The sequence below is a fragment of the Anser brachyrhynchus genome (genome assembly GCF_964034855.1).
Source record: "Anser brachyrhynchus genome assembly, chromosome: 26".
Taxonomy (NCBI): Eukaryota; Metazoa; Chordata; class Aves; order Anseriformes; family Anatidae; genus Anser; species Anser brachyrhynchus.
Genome location: NC_137719.1, coordinates 1,708,092 through 1,731,666, shown reverse-complemented (window position 1 = coordinate 1,731,666; position 23,575 = coordinate 1,708,092). Strand labels below are relative to the sequence as shown.

The 23,575-nt window shown below is 41.5% G+C and overlaps 1 protein-coding gene across 1 annotated transcript in view; it reads right to left on the bottom strand.

Moving 5' to 3' along the window:
* The window catches only part of ANTXR1 (ANTXR cell adhesion molecule 1), a 117,480-nt gene that overhangs the window by 56,647 nt on the left and 37,258 nt on the right, over window positions 1-23,575 (bottom strand). The window contains exons 11-12 of the mRNA XM_080568166.1: window positions 15,905-15,974; window positions 13,089-13,167 (exon numbers count right to left, since the gene is read on the bottom strand). Of these exons, the coding sequence (XP_080424292.1) occupies window positions 13,089-13,167; window positions 15,905-15,974 (149 nt within the window). The remainder of the gene's footprint in view (window positions 1-13,088; window positions 13,168-15,904; window positions 15,975-23,575) is intronic.

The following is a 23,575-nucleotide window of genomic DNA, read 5'->3' as shown; positions in this document are numbered from 1 at the left end:
TCCTTTAAGACTCAGCAAACAGGGATGACCACTCCAGGGTTGCTCACGCCACAGAGGAAATGACTCATCTTCAGAGGACACATCTCTTGCTGTTGCCTACAGAGACTGCTGCCTAAGACCAAGTTCCTAAAATTTTGCTGCAGGAAGCAGGAATGCAGTCATGCAGAGAAGCAAAGCTAAGATAAAATCTGTGATTCTAAGCCTTTCTTCCATCTTAGACATTCATGGTGCTTCTAATGGAAACTGACATAAATCAGTTCATTGGCTTTTCAAAAAATAAAAAATAAAAAAAAAGCACTACTATGCACCAGAGATTTTTTTTTTATTTTTTTTTGTGTGTGTGTGTGTATGTTAAAATCTTAATTATTTTTGTTTAAGATTTTATTTCTTAGTTTCTCACTTTACTGCACCGGCATTTGCATTATATGATAGATATTTCAGAAAGGTAACCTGGATTAACAACACCAAAGAGCATGGACCCTTGAAAGCTTTAAATACTGACATTCAGGAGCAATGAATGAAGTACTAGGTACATCTACTAAATGTGCTCATGTACTATGGCTGACAAATTAACACACCATTGATTTATTCTGAGAGGGAGGTGATTAGCATGCAAGTTTGTTACCACAGCAGTAAATGGATTTAAGCACGTGTTTAAATGTGCTGACTTCATGGTGTGTCTAAGTGGAATGGACTTCTGCTAAATAACTGCAACAAGTTCTTGGATTCAGTAGGCCTTCAAGGCTGGGTTCAGTAAAATTATTTAGTCCTACCGACTTCACTGGAAAGTAGGAAGCCTGTTCATTCTGGCTCTGTACTCACTACTCCAGCAAACAGAGTTGATGCTCCCTAGTCTGCTAGCTGCTCCCAGGACTACAGCAAGTCTGTCGGTCCCATACGGTGCAGCAGACCATGTCAGAGCCTTCCCAACCATTAACTGCAGCAGAGGACCTAAGGCCGCCACACAACCTGGTAATGTCACCTCCCAGGCAGGCTGGAAAGCTGACGACATTACTGCTTCTGTGTAGGAGTGCAGGAACATCTGCTCTGCTACCTGGGCACAGTGGCACACCATCAGACAGCCACATAGCCAAGCTTCCCTTCAGAGTGACTCACATAATAACTCAAATGACACTTATTGCTGCTAAACATTAGGTTCTTTACAAAGCAAAGCAACATGGCTGCTGTCATTCCAGAGACAGGGAAGATGTGCACGTCTCCTGTATCCCAGCTCAGTGTCCTGTACATTAGAAAGTACGATCTTTTTACATTTTCTCAATGGGAAGAGCAGTAACATGCTGAAAGCACTCAGAGCTGTTAGCAGGAAAAGAACAAAATCTTGTTTATAGTTTTGAATGAGCATCCAAAATCTGAGATTTTTCTCCCCAGAGAGAAAGGAGAAACAGGTTTAAAATCCTTTATTCAATAGAGGAGGAAAAGACAAAGGATGACTCTGCCTTTTCACACTAGAGAGACTCAGGCAGCTTTTATTGTGAAGGAAATATTCTCCATTTCTTCCAGACACTCTTGGGAACTCTCCCACCACTGCAATGGAAACTGATGTCTATCATTTATTTTAACACATATATAGGAGCTTTTTTATTTTGTTTTGTTTTTAGTATAAAAATCTGGTCTACTTTGTAAAAGGAAATGAAAACTTACTCAATGCACTATTCTGTAATGCTAGCCTCTTTGATGTCTACGTGAAGTTGTTTGAGTGAAAGCCAAGCTCAGAAAGGGACTAGAGCAAGAAACACCTGTTCTAGGTCACCCAGTATAAGTGTTTTCAGCTCATTTTTTTCCAAGTGTACTGTGCTGTGAAACAAGAAGTCCTCTGGCAATGATCTGTTTTCATCCTTTCCTTTCACACCTGAAAGATGAGAGCACATTTACCAAAGATTTTTCCAGCATCCTAGATTATTTGATTTACAGCACAGTATAAACACCAGCGAAGCCTCACTTTACCACATGCTGTACAAACCCAGAGCAAAAGACAACCCTTGTCCTGAACAGTTCACACTCCAAACAGAGCAAACACATGGTGGGAAGGAGAAGCAATTATTACTCCCTCTGCTTTGCAAAGATCTTTGGTCAGCGAAAACAATTCTCTAATCCCTGATTGCAGTGTTTATGCTTATGAAAACATGCTGAACTTTTCCTTCAGAAGAAACAATCACAAGTTACCAGCTAAATAGAAGCATTATCAAGACTTCTGAAGGCAGATAGGGCAGAATTAAGGGTAGAATTCATGTGTGTCCAGTCCTGCAATGTAAGGCATTAAATCTGGGAGCCTGCATTAAATACAAGAAGGTCTGGTGGGACAGCTTATGAAAAAACACAACATGACAAAACACTGTAGACAGATTTGAATTGAAGACCTTTCCCTCTTCAATTCAAAATCCTTTAGATGACAGGCACTTCCCTGCTCAGAGGTGTTGAGGTTCAAAGACTTTCACCCTCTTTTATCGACTAGCTCACTGGGACATCCCATTTCATTTAGTAAAATGTTCCAAATTCTGTTACTGTTTCTGAAATAAAGCCTCTGACCCCTGGATTTCACTGTCAAGGCACCTATTCTGAAACAAAGGCTGAAAATAGTGGTAAGATTTCATGTCACTGCAGAACTGCTCAGTTCTGCACTAGTCATGCCATCACCTGCTGCTTATCAAACCTCAGGGGTCATGCTTTTAACAGCCTTGCAGCAGGAAGCAGCAGAGACTGAAGGATGCTGAGCCTCTGACCTGTGAACCTTCAGCACTAATTGCAGATGAGCACCTCAGTAATCACACCTACAGCCACAGGCAGTGGTTGGAGCATCTGAGGTTCTGCGCTGAAACAATGCCAGGGGCTTGAGTGCTCCCCCTGATAGCGCATGCTTGGTTGTAGATGTTCCTTTTTTGACTGAGGAGCTCCTACTGTGAAACAGCCATCTCTTGTCCCCTGACAGTTGTATCTAAAAAACAAAGTCTTTGAGATGAACCCTAAGCAGTTATTTTGGTTTCCATGTGTGCCTGAAGGCAGTCCTTAACAAAAGGATGCTAAATCCATTTCAGGAGGTGAATAGCAACTGATATAATAGGCAAAATTCTGTGGAATTAAACTTTTTCATAACAACAACCATTTATGGCTTGATTTAGGTTTACTTCTTTGCAAGGCATAAAAGGAAGGAAAACAGCACGCTACAGCTCTGTGCATCACAGCCTTGTCTCTGAGCATGTCTGAGATTTGTAGCATTTAAGCAGCTCATTAAAAAAAAAAAAAAAAAAGAAACTCTAAGGAGCATCTTACTTGAGCTAACACTCTCATGTATCCCCCCAAGCTGAAGAGATGTTCCTCACTGGCTGTCACAGGCAGCCTGCCATGAGTTGGACAAAGGTAAGAAAATGCCAGCTGGATCCACACAACAAGATGTCTATGGGACAAGTTTCCTTCTGAAACTTGGTTTAAATTGGAATCACATTTTCAGCAGAGAAGTATTTCAATAAAATAAAATACTTGTTTGGAATGCACTGATTCAAAGTGTTCTGTTTCAACTTACATGCTGTTAAATAGTATTTCAATACCAGAGGTGTACATGCACACAGATTATAGCATGGATTTTCTAGTTCATTTCAGCACTGTCACAGGAGAATGGTCTGCATATCCATAAATTATTTTAATGTTCCCAAATTGAAACTTTTCAAACAATTCTGTCATTTTTCCCCCATCCCCAATGTACTGGACTCTTGGGAATTTCTTAAAAAACATCAAACTATTTTCAAAACCATAGGAACATGCTATTTGCAAAATGCCTACCACACCTCAGGGTGTTACAAAACAGCCCAAGTAGCGATATTAGAGTGAAATAATTTCTGCGGATTAAACTCTCAGGGTGACCTGTATTAGCAAAACCGTTCACTGCCTATTATATCTGCAGCATAAAGCAATTAAGAGAGATTTATTTGAGAAACAAACCTGAAATCCTGTGCACTGGAATTTCCACAGAACAACACCTCATCTAATAATATACATACAGGTCAAGGGCCTAGGAAAGTGCTCATTAAATTTACCCTGCAGTTTCATAAATCCTCTATTGATACAACAGTAAATGCACTTTAATTGCATGCAGACTCAGGAACACTGATAACTAGCAGAACCTTAATTGTGCATCCCAGAACAAAGTCACGATTGAAAAAACCCTGATTTAGTACTGCATCACATTGCTTCTGAATTAAAATTAAAAAAAAAAAACAAAACTTCACTGAAGGGAGTCATCAGATTTTTCTAAGCCTTCAGTAAGTGCTTTCTTGATTTTCTTTCTCTATATTTAAAGACCAAATCCATACAGTATTGTTCAACTAGAAGTACAAATTCCTTCAGTCTTTCAAACAGCCACAGGAGAAAAAAAAGGGGGGGGGGGGGGGGGGAAGAGGGAGAGTATAGAGTATAGAGTATATAGATATCTAGATGTAAAAAGCCTCCTTTGGTTAAAAGCAAAATCTGTTGAAGTTAAAAGGCCCAAATCTCTTTTCCAGCTGACTTCAATGTCTCCTACATCCTTGCAACTGGAAACACAGGACCAGAGAGACTTTCTTTACAGAAGGGTAGGCGTATTCCCTCACTGAGCATCCCAAGCCATTTATTCATGGTTGCTACTGAGAACTGCTCCATCATAAGATTGCCAGTTCTCTGATCTGACTGTGCTTTGCCCCAGAATGCTGTCAGGTGCAACAAGCCCCCACATCCATTCACTTCCATGGGTACAGCTTCAAGAATCCACTTTTCCACAGACCAGGGCTAGCTTGGCCCAGCTTCCAGACACCAAATCGGCTTCCAGGTTACTAACTGCCTGGCAACGTGCTTGACCAACTTGAGATCTCCCCATCCAGGAGTGATTTTGCAGCGCCAGCATCTCCAGTAAGGCAGAGTTGTTACCTATTAGCACTTGATAGGACCCTGGCGTCCTAGACCAAGGCCAGTTTAGGTATTGCATAGACCGCACAAAAAAGCATCCTCTCCCCTGAACTGCCCTGACCCAACACATCCTTCTTCAGCTGAAAGGCTCTCCTCTTTACAATCGCAATTCCCCCAGCTCTCCTCCTGAAGAAATTGGGTGTGACACGGGAAGACATTAATAATGGACTGTATACACATAGCAAATAAAAACAACTTTCAGTCATCACTAGACTCACATCCTGCCACAGAATTGTTCTCCCACCTCATGTGTGGGTATCTTCATTGTCTCTCCTTCTTGCAGAGGAGCACCACATGTTTCTCACCAGATGTTACAGGGGACTGCTCTTCCAATTGAGGCACCAGAGCTGCCCAGGAAGACCTGTTTTACTTGGTCACTGCAGCCCTGCAGCTTTCATCCCATTTCCAGTTTTGAGTCCGAGAGTTGCTAGCGCAAGAGGTCATTAGTGGTTTTTGCTCTTCTGGGAGCCTTTTAGAAAATGAATAAAGACTTATTTTAATTCCCATCCTGGCTTCTCTCCGAAATGCTCTCTTTCTGCACTGAAAAACTTGGCAGCAGCCCTTCAGTCAGCAGAGTAGGACTGACTTCCTGCCTGTAAATGCTGCTTCATAAATTATTTCCTCTATTGTACGTTCCCTTTCCTGACAATGCTTGGTGTGCAACCCGCCCTGTGTACATCTGCATGTATACACATTCATAAAACAGTATTTAGTACTTTCTCCTTCTTTCAGTTCTTCAGAAAACTCCTGACATGGGAACAGGAGTAAATCACTTCTCAAGGTTTCCCAACTCCACCAGCAATCACCTGCTGATTCTCTTCCAAGCAGTGGGAAAACCACTGCAGCGTATACTCTCCAGGCATTCAGAGGTGCAAATGAAAGCAATGCGTGCTGTGTTCACACCACTAAAGTCACGTGTCATGTTAAAAAAAAAATCTAATATTTAAAGGAAAGTGTGAGGAAACAGAACAAGAATTCAGTCTTTCACGGTCTATGAAAATACAGCATTTATGCACTGTAAAGTCGTATCTAAGCATGCCCAATTGTTTCTGAAGCCCTGTCATTGAGAGCTTTATTTAGCCACCAGATACTTTTGGCCCATGATAGCGCACTGCATAGAGACCTCAGCAGCAGTGACCAAAGGCACCTCATGCACCTGCACATCAGACAGACCGGCCCACCCTGGGATATCCAAGTCTTTCCAAGGTACTGCAAGGCTGAGAGCATTTGGCTGGTAGCAAAAGCATTGCAGCATTTCAAGTAAATATAGTCTTGCTGCAAGGAGGTATAAGCAACTGGCAGGGCAGGATCTCTTTTTGCCTTCTGTGGTTACACGGCACATGGAGCAAGCCAGATCCATAAGTGTGACTGCAGTACTAAGGCCAATAAAAAAGAGTATTAGCAGAAGGTGGGACTGGAGAGGAGGCTGATGTCTCTGTTCACATTGAGTCAAATGATGAAGTCAGACAGTGGTGAATTTTGATATCTAAACATTATTTGTAATCAAAGCAGCTCCTGGAAACTCAGAACTGGAAGATCCAGCTGCAAAATGGATGCCCGGGATACATCCACAAGCCTCTTAAAAATTATTTCAGGGGCAGTCTCCTCTCGAGATCTTCAAGCAATGACTGGTTCCATGGGCTGGAGAGAGGTAGGCTTTTTAATTCTCACTGGATTATACGCAGAAGAGATGACCTTGTCCAAAAGCATAGAGGGTGACAAGCCCAGCTTCTCCCTGGGCCAGCATGATGTTGGAGACTTAAGGACATTTCTTCAGAAGCAAGGCCCTGCCCCTCCATGCATCTGGCCTTTGCAGGCTTCAGCCTTTAAGGCTGCAATTTAGCCCCTTCTGCCAGCAGCAGAGGTCACCTGGATGTCCCTCCACAATTTTGCTCTCTTCTGCTCTTCTGCTGAGGTAATGCAGTAATAACACAGACTCTTTGCTCATCATATGGGAGGGGGGGGCTTCCCGCACAGGGAGCTTTCATGTGGGAAAAAAAAAAAAAAACCTGCAGCTTTTTAAGAGGTGCAGATATTGAAAAACCAAGCAAGCAAAGAGACAAATTCATCAAATACTTCCAGCCAGCTGAGCTTTGTCATACTTGAGATGCTGGCATCTTATCCCCCAGCTAAGCATATAAACAGCACATTGTCTCCAACCTTAAGAACACTCTCATTCCAGTCGTTCCCTTGTTCTGGTGGGGTAGTTGCTAGTGGTCTCACAGCCCAGGCCAAATACTACCCTAAATTATGCTCAAGGACAGCCCTGTCTTAGTTTAACTGGGTAATACAAAAGTTAGTGGAGGGCAGGATTAAACTTCTGTCTGCAACCCCTGATTTACACAGTGTTACCCTCTTGCTTTTGAAATAAACCCAACCTTCCACTCTTAGCAGCTTTACCAAAAGCCAGCCAGTAATCCTTGGTCTGGGGTGTTCAGTTAGCAAAATCTTTGAATAAAAAATAGTATTGGCCATCCACAGAGAGGACACAAACAGGCTTCATTCATTACAGGTAGCATTATTCTGGTAGAGGGTTTCATCTGTGTTCTGTAATTTAACAAAACAAATGCTTTGCCTAACCACAACAGCTCCTGTGTCTGGCCCATTTTTTTTCTTTTTTTTTTTTTTTTAATTTTTTTGACAGATGAACAGAAATCACTGCATTCCTCCAACAATCAAAAATCCTTTTTTTTTTTTTTTTTCCACAGACCTTTTTAGTGACATACTGACACCCTACTGCCTGGTTCTCCAAGGCTGCTGTAGGCATCCATTGAATGTGAGCAGGTCATGGCCCTCCCATTTTCATCCCCCTGGAGTACGTGCTTCTTTTTGCACATCACCATTTGGGGATCTGAGAGAGTGTATGCTCCAGTCCTACTCCCCTGTGGATACATGACTAACTGGGGGCGGCTTGCTTTATGCTCTCAAAGCAGTAGGTGCAATACCCTTTGCCTCTCTCCAGCATGCTTTTATTTTCCAACCCTGACAGACAGAAATATGCTCTGATACCATTGTCTTGGGTACATCCGGCATGGTCCAGACAGGTTTCCCATTAAAGACTTTAGAGACAAACAGCAGAAAAGCCAAAATAATAACAAACCAAAACAAAAGCATTATTCCTGAGAAACTAATGGGAGGGTGGAAGGAAGACTTGTACTCAGCAAAGCAGAGCAATTCTCCTTGGCTAACCTGTTTTTTACCTTTTTGTTTTTATTCATTTATTTATTTTCCTATTGCAAAGAGTCTCAGAAGGCCTGAACCCTGGAAAAGGCTGGACTAACATATTGCAACCAAGCCTTCCTTACTGCTACGAGAGCCCAATAATGTCAGCCTTATCAGCTCTCAACTCAGGTGTGCGTACTTGGGTTCACAGCTCAGCTTGGGAGCATCCAGCTCTCAGTAGAAGCAATATGATCAAAACAATTTTCTCCCAGCACTGTGAAGTGCTGTTCACAAGTGCTTAGCATCCTGAAAGCCACTGTTCTCTTCAGGGATATGTGTTCCTTGTGCTGATTCAAAAAGGAAAGCTATGAAATTCTATATAAAATTACTTATCACAAAGACCTTGTATTTGTAGTTTCGTTTGTTGGCTAATGGGTCTTTGTGCCTTGGCCAATTCCAGAATGATACTCACCACAAGGGATTTTAAAGGGCCTCACATATATGAATCAACTCCCTTGCCTCTGAAAACTCATCTTGAAGATCCCGAGGAAGAAGAACAAAATAAAGTCCCCAAAGACCTCTTATGGACTGTTTCATACCTTGGGCTTAAAAGTAACTGGGCCAATTTGGAAGAATTTTGATTCTTATTTTTAAATGATGACTTTGCTCTACATGATCCAACAAAAATCACATTTAAGTGACTGTAAGTCTTCACAAAATGTACTTTAAAATGGAAATGCTGGAAGATCCTCTACAGCAAAAGCATCTTTACAAATGCCTTCTGTTTTCTTTTATTAAATGAAAAATCAACTACCTTTCATCAGAGGAAAGAATTGCAGTGAAGAACCATGACAGCCTGGATACTCACTTTAAAAACAGAATTTAAGCACTTCTTGCAATTTTATTTTGGGAACCAAAATAAGCAATTTTATTGAGACCCATGGAAATGGGGTATAAAAGCATATGCCATCATGCCTGTACTCTGATATTGGAAAGCACAAGCAATTGAGCAAAAGGCAGGCTTCAACAGAGCCCATGCAGTTTAATTTATTTCATCCCTTTTATTTATTTATTTATTTATTTATTTGACTGCAAGCCTTGAAGCTCACCATATTTCAGGAATCAGAAAGCTAGGAAAAAGAAGTAACTCAAAGCGCATTCATTCCAGACAAATGGATTCCATCTGCTCATTTATATGTCCCCATTTGAAAGAACAGGTAGAAGCTGTGAAGCTGCTTCAGCTGTATGTGTGTCTCATTTATAAAAAGAAAAAACAAACAAAAAAAAAAACAAACAAAAAACAACCAACAGCATTCACCAGTGAGGTCTAATTTGGTGTTGACAGATTTGACAGGTAGTGTCACTTAATGCTGGAAAGTGAGAGGTATTTAATTCTCTCTCAACAGACCGGGAAGGAGATGAAATCAGTCATTACGTATGCCTTCATTCCAAACCTGCTCTCATTTTCTCCACGTTGAAATGCTGTAGCAGATTTTACACCTCAAGTGGAAAAAACGCAAATAATGACTTCAGTTTGGCAATATGGGCTTAAGCAAAAGCTCTGTCTGTTCCCAGAGGGTTTCCATTTATACTAGAGAGGGATGTGCGTTATTGCATTCAGAGACACAAAACTGTGACATTTCTTAAGAGGGACGAGTGCACAGGAACATTTTTTTTTGCCACACATTCAGTATTTGTATATGAAGGCAACAAAACCTGGAAAAAGCGTTTTTTACCTGGCAACCTCACAAAAAAAGACTGCACTGAGCAAGGCAAAAAATCCCAATATCCCATTTTCAACAGCTGGCACTTGGTGTTAGAAAACACAACGTGAACACAGGAGTACTAAGCTCTCTTCCCTCCCTGCCTCTGGCAGTCACAGGAGAGTTAGGGCTTGCTGAACTACAGCACTGAAGCCATATATGCTTCTGGAAAAGGCAAAAGCCTTGATCTATTTTTTCTTGCCAAGAAGTGACCTATTTGCCTAAGATGAAAAATGTTTTCTTTCTTCTAGAGTATTCACAGCTCAGTAAAACTGATATTTATTTAGCTGTCTTGTTCCTAGGAGGCTTTAGATATTAGATAAAGATCAGGACCTATGCTAGCATAAAATCACTTTGCTATTTAACCTGTGAGAAACTTGCCCAACTTTCTTAGCATGAAATCTTATGCTAAAATTATTGCTAGCTAGTGTGATAAAAAATGCTTATTAGATGGATAGACATCTACGTTCTCTCTCTCCTGATCTTCAGATATCTATTTGTGACTTGGGAGTTCATTTTCTGTCTTTTTTCACTGGGAATATAACTGTCTGTTTCAGCTACACTCTTAATCAAAAGTAGTTGCTCATTTCATTAATTTGAGCTAGGTCATAGCATTAAGAATGAAGTATCGGAAATAGTTAATCACATGGTATGGTGGACTAGACTCTCTTACTGCTTAAATGCTGTTGCTGCAAAGCATAAGGTTACTTAATGCTTACAGAATGATGTCATAGGCAAAAGACTCCCATCAGAGACTGCTGACCTGTCCCTGTAACTCATGGGCAGGTAAGCCTGGTTACCTGCTCACCAGAGACAGCCTTACAATGCTCTCACGGCTTGAAATTTAACAAGGGTCACTTCCACAAAATACAGACCCCAGCATCTCTTTAGTCCAAATTAGATGGAGAAGGATGAGCATTTATAAAAATAAAAAAAGTGTGTGTTATGGATTTTTCTGCTTCCCTGGATGACCTCCAGATAGTCCTTGAAATGGGTAGTTCATAGAAAAGGACAGGTATTGTTTATAGGGAAAATTGGATATGCTGTCTTAAAATTTTCCAAATTATTTAAATGTTGCATAGAAAGGTTTTGTTGTCAAACTACGGAAGAAAATAAAAGAACTGTTAAAGCTTACCCTTGCCTTGTATCTTCTCCCAGTAAATTCCTGCAGAGCAATAAGGCTGGGGTTCAAAGACCAGGCATCAATGGGAGCGTGGAGTGCCATGTTAAACCACGGCTAACTGCCATGTAAGAAGCATTTTGGAAAGGTCACTTTTTATACTTTACGCTCTTTACAAACCTGAGTGTTTCTGAAATGTAGTATGCAAACAAAAGCCAAACTACTGCTAGTTTGCAGACAGGGAAGGGAGCTTGATTGCTTTCTTCCCTGCTTGCTACCGTCACTTGACTCTACAGCTTTCTGACTGTCCAGCTTTGGCTGCAGATCTTCAAACAACAGACCTAACTTTGTAGGTCCAAAGTCGACTGAACAAGTCGTTTGCTGCACATTTAGTATATGGGTGAGTATTTTGGATTTGTGCTCTTGTAACCTTAATTGAAGAGGGGACTGTAGTCTCAGTAAACAATTCTATCTTTAAAAGAACTTAATAAATAAATAAATAACACTGCTAGAAAGACAAAATGCCTGTTAACCCTGAAGCAACTTCCTGAACTAGTGAAGCCTGTGATATAGTTTTCGAAGCAGCCGCTGAATGTCGCTGCTTCTAGGTTTGAATGTACGAACTGTATTTGAATTCCAGCTGCTATTGAAAAGCCTATTTCCTAGTCTGGATGCATCAAAGAGTAGCAAGCACTGCTGTGAACTGTAGGCATTTCTGAAAAAAAAATGTTACAGCCATTAAAACAATAGAAAAAGAACCAGTTTTCCATCTCCTGTAACCTGGAAATAATTCAATCCCCAGAAGAAAGAGTATCATGAAAGAATATCTTCCCTGGTCTTGCCTCATGAACAAAACACAGGGAAGTATTCCTGTAATTTACCAATATAGAGCACAAATACCTCTTCACCAGTGAGCAAAGAGAAGTTGAATTAAAAAAATTAAAGTCTAACAAGATAAATACCCGTCTTTTAAGGCATAAAGATGTTTTTCCATGTTTTAGAGTATAAGTCCTCATGTGAGCTCTGTAAGCTGTCTCTCCTTACAATCTTGTCATTCTTGAACAATTATCAAGATCAAGTGACACAAAAGATTTTTTCCCTCATGTTGTGCATCAGCTTTTGTGGACCACAGAAGACTGCTGGTGATTGGCTGTTATATAGCTTCGTCTTACCCTCTATGGAAACATGATACGCCTTTACTGGATAGGGAATAAAGAAATTGACCATAGACAGACTTTTGGGTCTTCTGCAAGATTACCCAGGTTTCCTAAAAAATATGTGCCCATACAGTTTAAGTCAGTACATGGGAGAAGTAAAGCAGAGACTCAGCAATTGTCTGTACGGGAGACAGGTCTTCCTGCAGACAAATAAAGCTGAATACACTGAAGTATGAAGGGTTGTTCTGAGCTCAAAATAAAATCCTCCACCACTTCCCTTAGTGCAAGCCATTTAAATCATCTATTCCCAACAGCCACAACATAGCAGAAGCAGCATCTTCAGCAATACCATGAACTGTAAGTGGTTTCATTGTCCTTCACCTCGTATCACCAGAGAACAAAGAATGCAGTGATTCACTACTGGCACCAAGGGACATGACCTCAGTTTAAGCCAGATACTTCAGCATTTTTTATTTTTTTTTTTAGAAACCATACTGGTTTCCAGACAAAGGGTGCAATCACAACTGCTGTGTGACTTTCACCATTGGCAGCACCATTATTGTGAAGGAAACAGAGGAAATAGACTGTCTAAAAAAGCCAGAAGACATGCTTCTCATTCACCGCGCAATAGAAAAGCAGGCATAGATACCTCCAGACCCATGCTAGTCATGTTCTGGTCTGTGCATCCTACAGCGGATACAGAGGCTGAGGTTTTTACTGAAGACGTGACAGCTTTGCCACATTATGGTACACACGATACAGAAAACACTGAACTACCACACACATGCTCACTTTTAAAAGAGAGAAACAAGTCCTTCGCACAAACAAGTCCTAAACTCACAAGCCCTAATACCAGTGTAACAAACACATCTGCTAAGTATCACCATCTTACTGAATGCACCATCTTAGTTAAGCACATGAATGAGAACTTACACAGTGTGTGCTGGAGATGATGACAGAGCTGGAGATGAAGCTCAGACCGTCGTTCATACTAACTTGAAGAGCTGCTTCCCTGAAAAAGACACAAGAAATAAGTCAGGCCAGCCAGTCAACAATCCTCTGATAGATAACATCATCTGGAATCTGGGCTCCTGATGCACAGAAAAGACTTTCCTAGAGGCTACTTCACACTGCTGGTGCTCTCACCCCTGCACTCCAACTCACAACTGCCAATTAACCAGAATCTGCCAGCACAAATAGCTTTCTTTCAAATCTGCATTCTTTAAACCCCATGATGAATATAGGCACAGTATACACATTAAATTATATCATATTTTCCTCAGCCACATGTATTTTCAAGTTGTCTCTGATCTCCTAACTGACTTTAGAGAATGCTACTTACTGCTGGAATACTGTATCTTAAGTCATCCGTTGTTAAATGTATGTGCCCTTTGATTAGAAAAGCCTAGAAGTATACCTCTAATACTAATAAATACAGTATAATAGTGAGGAAACATCTTGCATCTTTAAGTGCCGTTCACTTTTTAGCTAGACCTGGATATGAAAATATCTAGTTAGTCCCTCCTCTCTAAGCATCTTCTTGTTTACAGAGAGACCAGGAGCACATCGGTCCTCTGCTGAGACTGGAGCTCTCTTTATCTGCAAAGGGGAAGTCATAACTGTCAGGTGCACAGCTGAGTACAGACTGCAGATCCCAGAGAAAAGCAAAGATTGGGCAACTCATTTCTGGATAAAAGGTTGTTGTTGGGAATTAAATGCAAATCAGGATGAATTCAGAATCTTTTTATGTTTAGGATCAGCAGCACAAACTTTCCACCTTTGAGACAGGAATGCTTTTCTGTCATTAAGAGGATTATGTTGTCCTTATTGGCTCTCCATCTCTTTACTCCCATGGTAGAGAGAGAAATGTCTGTTCATGCACAAATCCTTTTCATAGAATCACAGAGTCATAGAATGGCTTGGGTTGGAAGGGACCTTAAAGATCATCTAACTCCAACCCCCCTGCACAGACAGGAATGCCACCCACTAGATCAGGTTGGTCAAGGCCCCATCCAGCCTGGCCCTGAACACCTCCAGGGATGGGGCATCCACAGCTCCTCTGGGCAATCTGTTCCAGTGCCTCACCGCCTTCTGAGTGAAAAATTTCCTTCTAACCTCTAATCTAAATCTCTCTTCTTTCAGTTTAAAACCATTTTCTCTTGTCATGTTATTATCTGATTGAGCAAAGAGTTGCTCCCCATCTTTTTATAAGCCCCTTTCAAATACTGAAAAGTTGCAATGAGGTCACCCTGGAGCCTTCTCTTCTGTAAACTGAACAGCCCCAGCTCTCTCAGCCTTCGCTTCATAGCAGAGGTACTCCAGCCCTCTGATCATCTTTGTAGCTCTCCTCTGGACTCACTCTAACAGCTCCACACCCTTCTTGTGCTGGGGGCTCCAGACCTGGACGTAGTACTCCAAGTAGGGCCTTACAAGGGCAGAGCAGAGGGGGACAGTCACCTCCCTCCCCTGATGGCTACTCCTTTTTTGATGCATCCCGGGATGCAGTTGGCCTGGGCTGCAAGCACGCACTGCTGGCTCTTGTTAAGCTTTTCATCCACCAGAACCCCCAAGTCTTTCTCTGCAGGGCTGCTCTCAACTTCACCCAGTCTGTACTCATATCCAGGATTGCTCTGGCCCAGGTGCAGCACCTTGCACTTAGAATTGCTGAACCTCACTAGGTTCACGTGGGCCCACTTCTCAAGCTTGTCCAGGTTCCTTTGGATGGCATCCCTTCCGTCTATAGTATCAACCGCACCACTCAACTTAGTGTCATCTGCAAATTTGCTGAGGGTGCACTCAGTCCCACTGTCTCTGTCACTGACAAAGATATTAAACAGTTCTGGTCCCAGGACAGACCCCTGAGGTACATCACTTGTCACCAGCCTCCACTTGGACATAGAACCATTGACCACCGCTCTCTGGGTGTGACCTTCAAGGCAACTCCTTATTCAATGAATGGTCCACCTATTAAATCCATTTCTCTCCAGTTTGGAGACCAGGATGTCAAAGGCCTGTGTCAAAGGCCTTGCAGGAGTCCAGGTAGTTTTCCTTTGTCAACTGATGCAGTCACTCCATCATAGAAAGCCACCAGATTGGTCAGGCATGATTTGCCCTTGGTGAAGCCATGCTGACTGTCTTGGATCACCTCTTTGTCTTGCATGTGGCATGACATTGCTTCCAGAAGGATCTTTTCCATGATCTTGCCAGGCACAGAGGTGAGGTTCGTTGGTTTGTAGTTCCCCAGATCCTCCTTGCTACCCTTTTTAAAAATGGGAGTGATGTTTTCCTTTTTCCAGTCACCAGGGACTTTGTCTGACTGCTGGACTTTTCAAATATGATGGAGGACAAATGTGAATATAGAACTTTTGCTGGAAACTCCACCAGAAGTCCTTTTACAGTCATATGAACTACTAATAATCTACCCTCAATTGAGATAGTTTCAAACAGAGCCTCTAAATCTATCGATACCAGCAGTAAAAATATGCTGTAGCCAGTTTTTAGCACTCAGACATGCCATACCTGATAAACCCTGACCAATGATGGCAAATAATGCTCTGTGTAACCTAAAACAGCATTTAAATTTTCCTGTGTGAAATTTGTAGTCTAGAAACTATGAGGTCCTCAAATGTGAAACGCAAGAGCCAAGGTCAGAACTAGATGCATATAAGAACAAGAGCATAGTGAGATGAGGCAGACTATCATTTTTCCCACAGATAAAGTAAATATTTGATTATGTAGAAAAGACATACATGCCAACTTCTCGTAGTACGGGTGCCGGGCAGAGTAAGTAGGTATCTTCCACAACAAAAGGCTTCTCATCTGGGAAAAACAGAGAGAGGAGGAGAAAGAGAGAGGGAGAGACAGAGAGAGAGACTGGGATTTATTACCAGATCAGTAACACAGGCCTTAAAGACAAAGTTTAGAATAATGTTTTTGCTCACTCTTGATGCATAAAAAAGATGAAAAACTGTGTAGGGGATAAAAGCTATGGCATAGTAGTTGTTGTGAGGTAATACCACTCTACAGCAGGGCTCAGGGCATCCGACGCCCAGCACCACCTGCCAGCCACATCCTGCAGGCAGCACCCTCACCATTCCTGCAGCTGCTGCATGCTGCTGTAGTATTTCATGCCACATATCAACAGAACTGAAAACCCAAAGCTTTTTACATGTTCGGAATAAACATCACAGCTGTTCTCTGTAGGATGTTTGGATGTAGCTGCAAGAGATTACATATAACTAGAAATAGCTGGGTGAAAAAAACTGTATATTATGGAAAATTTCACAACTTCAAGGCAGACTGAAACATTCCTACATAAATTATGCTACAGTTTTAAAAGCAGAGTGAATATATATGTATATATATATATCAATAGGAGATTGCCTCAGATACAGGAACATAAGCTACTACCCTTTTGTGGACTTAAAACTGAACTTTATACTATCTCTGGTCACAGAGAGATGGGGATCCCAAGGAACTTCCCAGCCCATTTGCCAGCTGACTAGAGATCAGGTAGGTTGGCAGAAAACCAGGCAGAGAGGCTGGTTTCTTTCTTTCTTTTTCTTTCTTTCTTTCTTTTTTTTTTTTTTTGGCTGGAAACCACACATTCCTACGGAATGAGTTGGTTCTGCTGAATCAGCAGTTTCCGGAAGTATGTCACTGCATCAGAAAGCTTTCATTTAACTGTATTTATAATCACCTCTAGGGTCTTCTATAGATATGCCTACATAGATATGAAATGAGAGCAGTTACCAAATACTATCAGCTTTCCTAAAAATTTCCAGATAAAATTTTAATTTTGTTGGAAGGCCCTTCTCCTGGCAGATTCGAATACCATCATCAGTTCAAATTGTGAATCTCATCTCTACATACCGCAGGGTAGAAGATTCCTTCTTTCTACAGCACTATGTCAAAAGAAAAGAACGTCACCACCTTGCTTTGCTGTTTAAAATACAGAAAGCAATGCCAGGGTTTCTAACCAATAAAAGTCACTTCACTACTGCATGGTACACTTAGCTTCCCAGGGTGCACATAACTTGGGCAACATGTAAGCAATGTTCGAAACAGTGTTTAGTGCTTAGCTGGCATTGCTGATTGCAACAGGGGATGGAAAGGAGCAAGGGTGAAAGCTTAGCCGAATTGTTTAGCAATCTAATGAAGAGTTGAGCTATTCTGTCTTTTTTTTTGTTTTTGAGGAAACTGGTGCAAGCTACAATACCATGTAAGGTGCCAGTAGAAGGAGGAAAAGCTATGAAGAGACATAAGACAAAGAGAACGTGGTAACCTTCTTGAAAGAAATTTCTGCATCATCTGTAAGCCTTGCTCTCTCTTGGCTGCTGAGAAATTTGTTCACATGCATGTTGTCTAATAATTATTAGGGTGATGGCAGTGGAGCACCACTGATCCTGGCCCCATTCTCAGCAGTTAGCTCAGCAGGGTTCACTCAGAAGCAAGGTCATACAGCATGTTTTACTGCAGCAGATGAGACATAAAGAAGAGAGGACCTAAAGACTGCAAGAGCTTGTCCTCTCAGTGCAGGAACGGAGCTCACCAAGCCAAGACTTCTCTCCCAGACATTCCTATAGGAAGTTTTCACTGAATGCAAAATTTTCAAAAGAATATTGCTCTAGCAATACCTATCACACATTATAATCTCCATTTCATAGTGGTGTGTTTCTTTGCTTTGGCAGCAAAATAAAGAATGATTTCCTCAGGCAGGTTAGGGAATGTTTATTTTTTACACTCCATTAAAAAATGAAACGGTAATGAAAAGTTGTAGCTTTCGCTGAAGTTTTCCTTATATTTCCAGCTTCCAGCAAATCCCATGCCTATATACACACACTTGAATTTTTGGGTTGCCCACAGCAGTTATTTTGTTAAGGGCTGTTTGACACACAGGCAAACAGCTGAAAATGAAACATTTCAGCCAGCCGTATGGTTTTCACAAATAGGCTGCACTTCTGCATCATGGCTCAGCTACTGGGAGCAGTTTTCAAGCTTCTGTGATCCCTCTAGATCCCTGCTCCTGCTGTTGGCCTGGAAAGTACCGTATATTACTCCTGTTTTCCCACACCCTCAGTACAAGAGCACATGCTAACATTTCCACTATGCTAAACATTAAGAGTGGGCGTTTTTAGCACAGGGTATTCTTTTGCTAGCTCCACATCTACAAGATGACTTCCTCACTAAAAGAGAGGCTGACAGACAACATAGTGATACAATGCATGCCCCTCACACATATCCCCTACAGCATAACACTAGATTCATGATTAGTTTTGCAATGGAGTTACCAAATCAAAACAGTAGCATTTCCCACTTACTTTGCAAGAGCATGGAAGATGCATAGCAGTGGTGAGTCTGGCCCTGTGGTACTCTGGGGCTGTTCTCACCCTGATTTATGAAGATATGAATTTATGACATTGTCTCAGTGCACACATGACAAAAGAATGAAGACCAATGTCTTGTTTTCTCCTTTGCTAATACTGGCAGCCAAAGCCAAAGAATGTTTCATGCCAGCATTCACAAAAAAAAAAAAAAAAAAAAAAAAGCTGCTTTTTACTTAGATTTCCTTAGCTTTTTGTTTCTGTTTCTCTCCCTACCCACCCCCTAATTTGCTTTAAATCTATGCCTCTCTAGAAAGTTTATCAGACTTGGATTCTCAAGAGGGGACTCATGGCTGGCCAGGCTGGCTACAGGGAGAGATTATTTTGTTTGGAGAATGCTTGTGTTTCACCGCAAAAATGAGTGACTTTTTCTTTGCTCTAAACAAAAGATGATCCATTTGGTTTGCATAATTCTGGCCATCTGACTCCTTCCTGGAAAACTTACACTGAGAAACCAAACAAAACAACACTTCTCATCTGCTATTGCATCTATATCTGCAGGATGCATTTGAAAGAACGCTGCTTCTTTCGTTAGTTACAGAAAAAGCTTGCTGTATTCCTGTGCAGTAAGAGATGAGCCTGAATGCTCTCAAGCTCCAGATCTCATGCCAAATCTTAACTTTGTGGTTTGGACTCCTGTCAACTGACAATGCTTGTGGAAGAGCTGTGGAAGGCAGGGGCAGCGCACTCCATGTTGCTGACTTTGCTGCACGGGAAGCAGTTTCCCTTCTCAGCTTGACCACTAGCTGGCCGTGCAACCCTGCAGAATTCATCTGGCCTCCTTTGCCAGTTTTACAGAAAGGGCCTTGATCACATCTCAAGCACCAGAGCTTAGGCATCCTCAGGGAATATTGCAATTCCTCACCTCTGAGAAAGTCTACCCTGAGTGAAGAGCACACTTTGCTCCTTACCTATACACCCCTAATCACTCCATCAAGCAAAATAAGGTTTTCACTGTATGCAAAGTCTATAGGGCACATATAAATGGGCAACTAAAACCAGTCAGTCATAGAAATAGAAAAACTATTCACAGCCATGTGCAGAAATGGAAAAAGGTCAAATATCTCCCCAAAACACATCTGTTTTCTGTGGATGCCCTTTCAACAAGGTACTTTATACTGCTCAAATTCCTGTAATTTACTACCCAGCATTCCTATACCTTTTGACAACTATCTGTAGCCTGTAAAATCTATTAATCCCAGCATTAGTGACTAGTTTCTTTTGCCATTAGCAGGGTGTAACCTTTTGGCAAGCCAGAACTTGGAGTACTTCCCAACTATAGTAATAAAAGCTTCAATATATGCATGATGTTTTAACACAGAAGAGCAAAACTCAATAAAAAGGAGGAACAAAAACCCAAAGGTGACGGAGAAAGATAATATTACTTTAAGCCATACAATCAAGCTAAAATGAACAACCTTTACTTTGGTTAATGTGTCATCAAAAAAAAAAAAAAAATCACTCTCAGATTGAAAACTGACTGCAAAGATCCCTGACAGAAGGATTTAAGAAAGCATTAATGCTTTTGGATTGCCACCCCAATATTGCAACTGCTGATTGGTGGGCTTGCCATATCAGCAATATTTTAGTCCAGAAAGGGCTGCAAAAGCTGTTTGCCAAACTTTCCAAACATCATAGACTGACAGTTTCCTTCTGTTATATCCCCGTTAATTACAAAGGTATTTATGATTTGTGTTCCACTAAAGCACATCTCCAAACATTTTGACCTGGTCTTCTCTTTCTGTAGGAGAGATGACTATGGTTTCTGTTAGACTAGTATAGCCACATCAGGCAGAAGTCTGGCTGCTCTCACACAAGGCTCCCTCAGGAACATCTGTGCCAAGGAAGTTGTTCTCTCTTTGTACCTCAGTCCACTTGAGATGGGTAGTGCTGAGCTGGAGCACTTCCATTGTTCCTTTGGAAAGACAAAATACCTGCATAATTCTCTGCATCACCTACCAAAGCACAATCTCCAGTTCATCCTGGATGACTCTTTATGCACTCCTTGTGACAGCTCTGCAAGCAAAGTTTTTATTTCAGACCCAATTTGTGGGGAGGTAGGAATGCATAAAGACACTGGAACACTGAGCTAGAGAAACTGCTTTTGAGAAGGCCCATAAATAAGAAGTGAATGTTTTGTTAATGCTGTAATGAAAACCACATTGAGATCATGCTATAATTGCTCTGCTTTGTGTAGGGACACATGGGCTTTGAAAGCCAAAGCCATTTAGAGCTGAGTTAGAGGATGGGGGGGAACAGACAAATAAGCACAGAACAATGATATCACATTCATAATGATCTTTAGATGGGGAGAAAGGATCTGGAAGGAATTGCTTTTTTTCTCCAATGGGTTCATCTGCTGTGCTTACAGTTCTGTTCTCCAATCTCACATAGTTTAAACACTACTAACAGAACTTGGCAAGCACCACACTATTAATTTGCTCATGCTCACAACTGTCAGCTCTGGAGAACGGCACGTGCTCCAGTATGGAAGGGTCACTCCCTAGGAGGAGTCCTTCAGGGACATGTCTTGGTCCAGCACTGTAAGAGCTCCACATCAATCTACTGGAGCAGTTACCATAAGCTCTGTCACACTTACAGAATCATTGAATGGTTTGGGTTGGAAAGGACCTTAAAGATTGTCTAGTTCCAACCCCCTTCCATGGGCCACCTCCCACTAAATCAGATTGCTCAAAGCCCCATCCGACCTGCACTTGATCACGTCCAGGGATGGGGCATCCACAACTTCTCTGGGCAACCTGTTCTAGTGCCTCACTGCCCTCATAGTTAAAGAAATTCCTCCTTACATCTAAGCTAAACCAATTCTCTTTTAGTTTAAAGCCATTACCCCTTGTCTTTGCCTATCCTTGTGCAGGTATGCTAACATCAGTGACAGACCATCTTGGTCCCCTGGTAGCATACAATATAAATGAGCAAGATTGGTAAGCATGCCACATTTTACTGAGATTTTCCTGCTCACTTAGCCCAAGTCTCCTGTCTGACTGCCCCAAGGTTGTTCCTCCACACTTGGCATGAGCAGCTACACAGAAGTCTGCTGGAGGCAAATGCATATAAGTCTTATTTTTAAACATATCTACACTGCAACTTGTTAGGAGTTGGGAGGACATTTGAGGGATGCGTGACTATTTCTCCTGTTTTGATGTTTTTATTTATTTTTTTAATCAAACAATTGCTTGGGCCACCCTTCAAAAGAGGACGCCTAGCTCACCTTGGTGTATGCTTTTACCCAAGAAATACATCTGGTCCTTCAGACATAAGGTTGAAGGACATAAGGACAGACATAAGGTTGTGTCCTTCATAAAGGTCATATCCCCAAAACACCTGACAGAGTTTGTTTGTCCAGTGATAGACATTAATTAGTACTGTAATGGGAAGAGGGAAAAGCCACTAGAGGAAAATAAGAGGAAAACATTTGATGGAGGTTTAAAGTGACATGATCAAGTGGAGAAATCAGACATTAGAGTGGAAATGCAAAGCAGAATTTTCCTGTACTAGGAGTGACTGGGCTGCAAGAAAGTAAGAAAGATATCACAAGAAAAGTTCTGTGCTGCCAGAGAAAGAGAATGAGAAAGACAGGGAAAATAAAACAATCTGGTAGGCTTTAAAAACAGAGGACAATTTTTAGAAGACATTTGTTGGGCAGTTTGGAGATATAGCTCCCTGTACAGCTCACTTGACGATACCTGGGGAAGTCCTGCTCTCACTGTATTTGCCTCTTTTTTCCTTGTTTCTGTTACTTGGTGCTGAAAAATTCAGGGTGGCTTATGCTAAGAATCGGTTTTGGCCAAGTGTCCAGAGCATCACTAGAGTGCAAAAGATCCTCACCAATCTTTCATCCCTCTATTGAGTCTTATATTGCCTCAGACAGAGTTTGCCTCCATGCCCAGAGATATATTTGCTGGATCCTGCACAATCTGGGCAGACAAAGACATTTTAGCACCATGAAGCAGTGCCACATTATCCAGTCACCACAGTGGATAATTACTTTTAACTCTGTACAGTCTGAAACCGATTCTCCTGGGTCTAGCTGCTGGCAGAAAACACCCTGCTGTTGAACATGCATCTGATTACAGTTCTATTCAGCCAAATACTCTTCATGGTTTCTACAGATGTTCTTTATTTAATTATTTTTTTATCTATTTTTTAATCCCCTAGCTATGAACATTATGAGCTGATGCTCTCTTCACCTGCCACTTTTCTCTGCCAATAATCCCAATAAAAATCTATTAGCTCATGCCCTTAACCTTAGCAAGTCCTTGCTGTGCTGGTTTACATCTCATCTGGGATAATTTAAGGTTTCAGGAACTGTTGGCTCAGTGTTAGCTTTAAAAATACCTCACTCCCTGATACAATCAGAGGATGAGAAGTTTCAAACAAATAAAAACAGCTGAGCTATCCAGTCTCCATAAGGTCTCTATAAAATTCCCATTGAGTTAACTCTTCTGTTAAACTGTTTGCAGCTAAGTGCCACAAAGGCACTCTGAGAATACAGGCTGGAGCTGCAGGCCACAGTAAAGCGAAATTACTGAGATACTTTCTCACACAGAGCAGCTTAAACTTAAAGCTGTGCCAATTTCCACCAGGAGAGACTTGGGTCTTAGAACAGCGATGAGCAACTGTTGAATTCCTTCAATTTGGGAACAGTTTGAACTCAGATGGAGTTCATGGCCTCTTGCTTCCAGGTCGCTGCATCAAACAGTCTAGGACTGTGCAAAATGAACTGAGCAGTCTTGGTGTAGTGCCAAGGAGAATGAGCTCACTTTTCACCTATGTATTGATTCAGAACACGATGAATATATCAGGTCAGAGGGTGGAAAACATATTTGGGCCTTATCCTTATTTTCCATGGTCATTTTGTGGACACAGGAAGACAGCTTCAAACAAAAAAGCCCATGGGTTGCTTTAAGAGAAGTTGATCTTTCCTGAAAGCTACTATGAAATTACAATGACAGACACTTTAAAAAAAAAATCAGCTACACAGGCAGTTAGCACACAAAAAAGGAGGAAGGAGTCTTC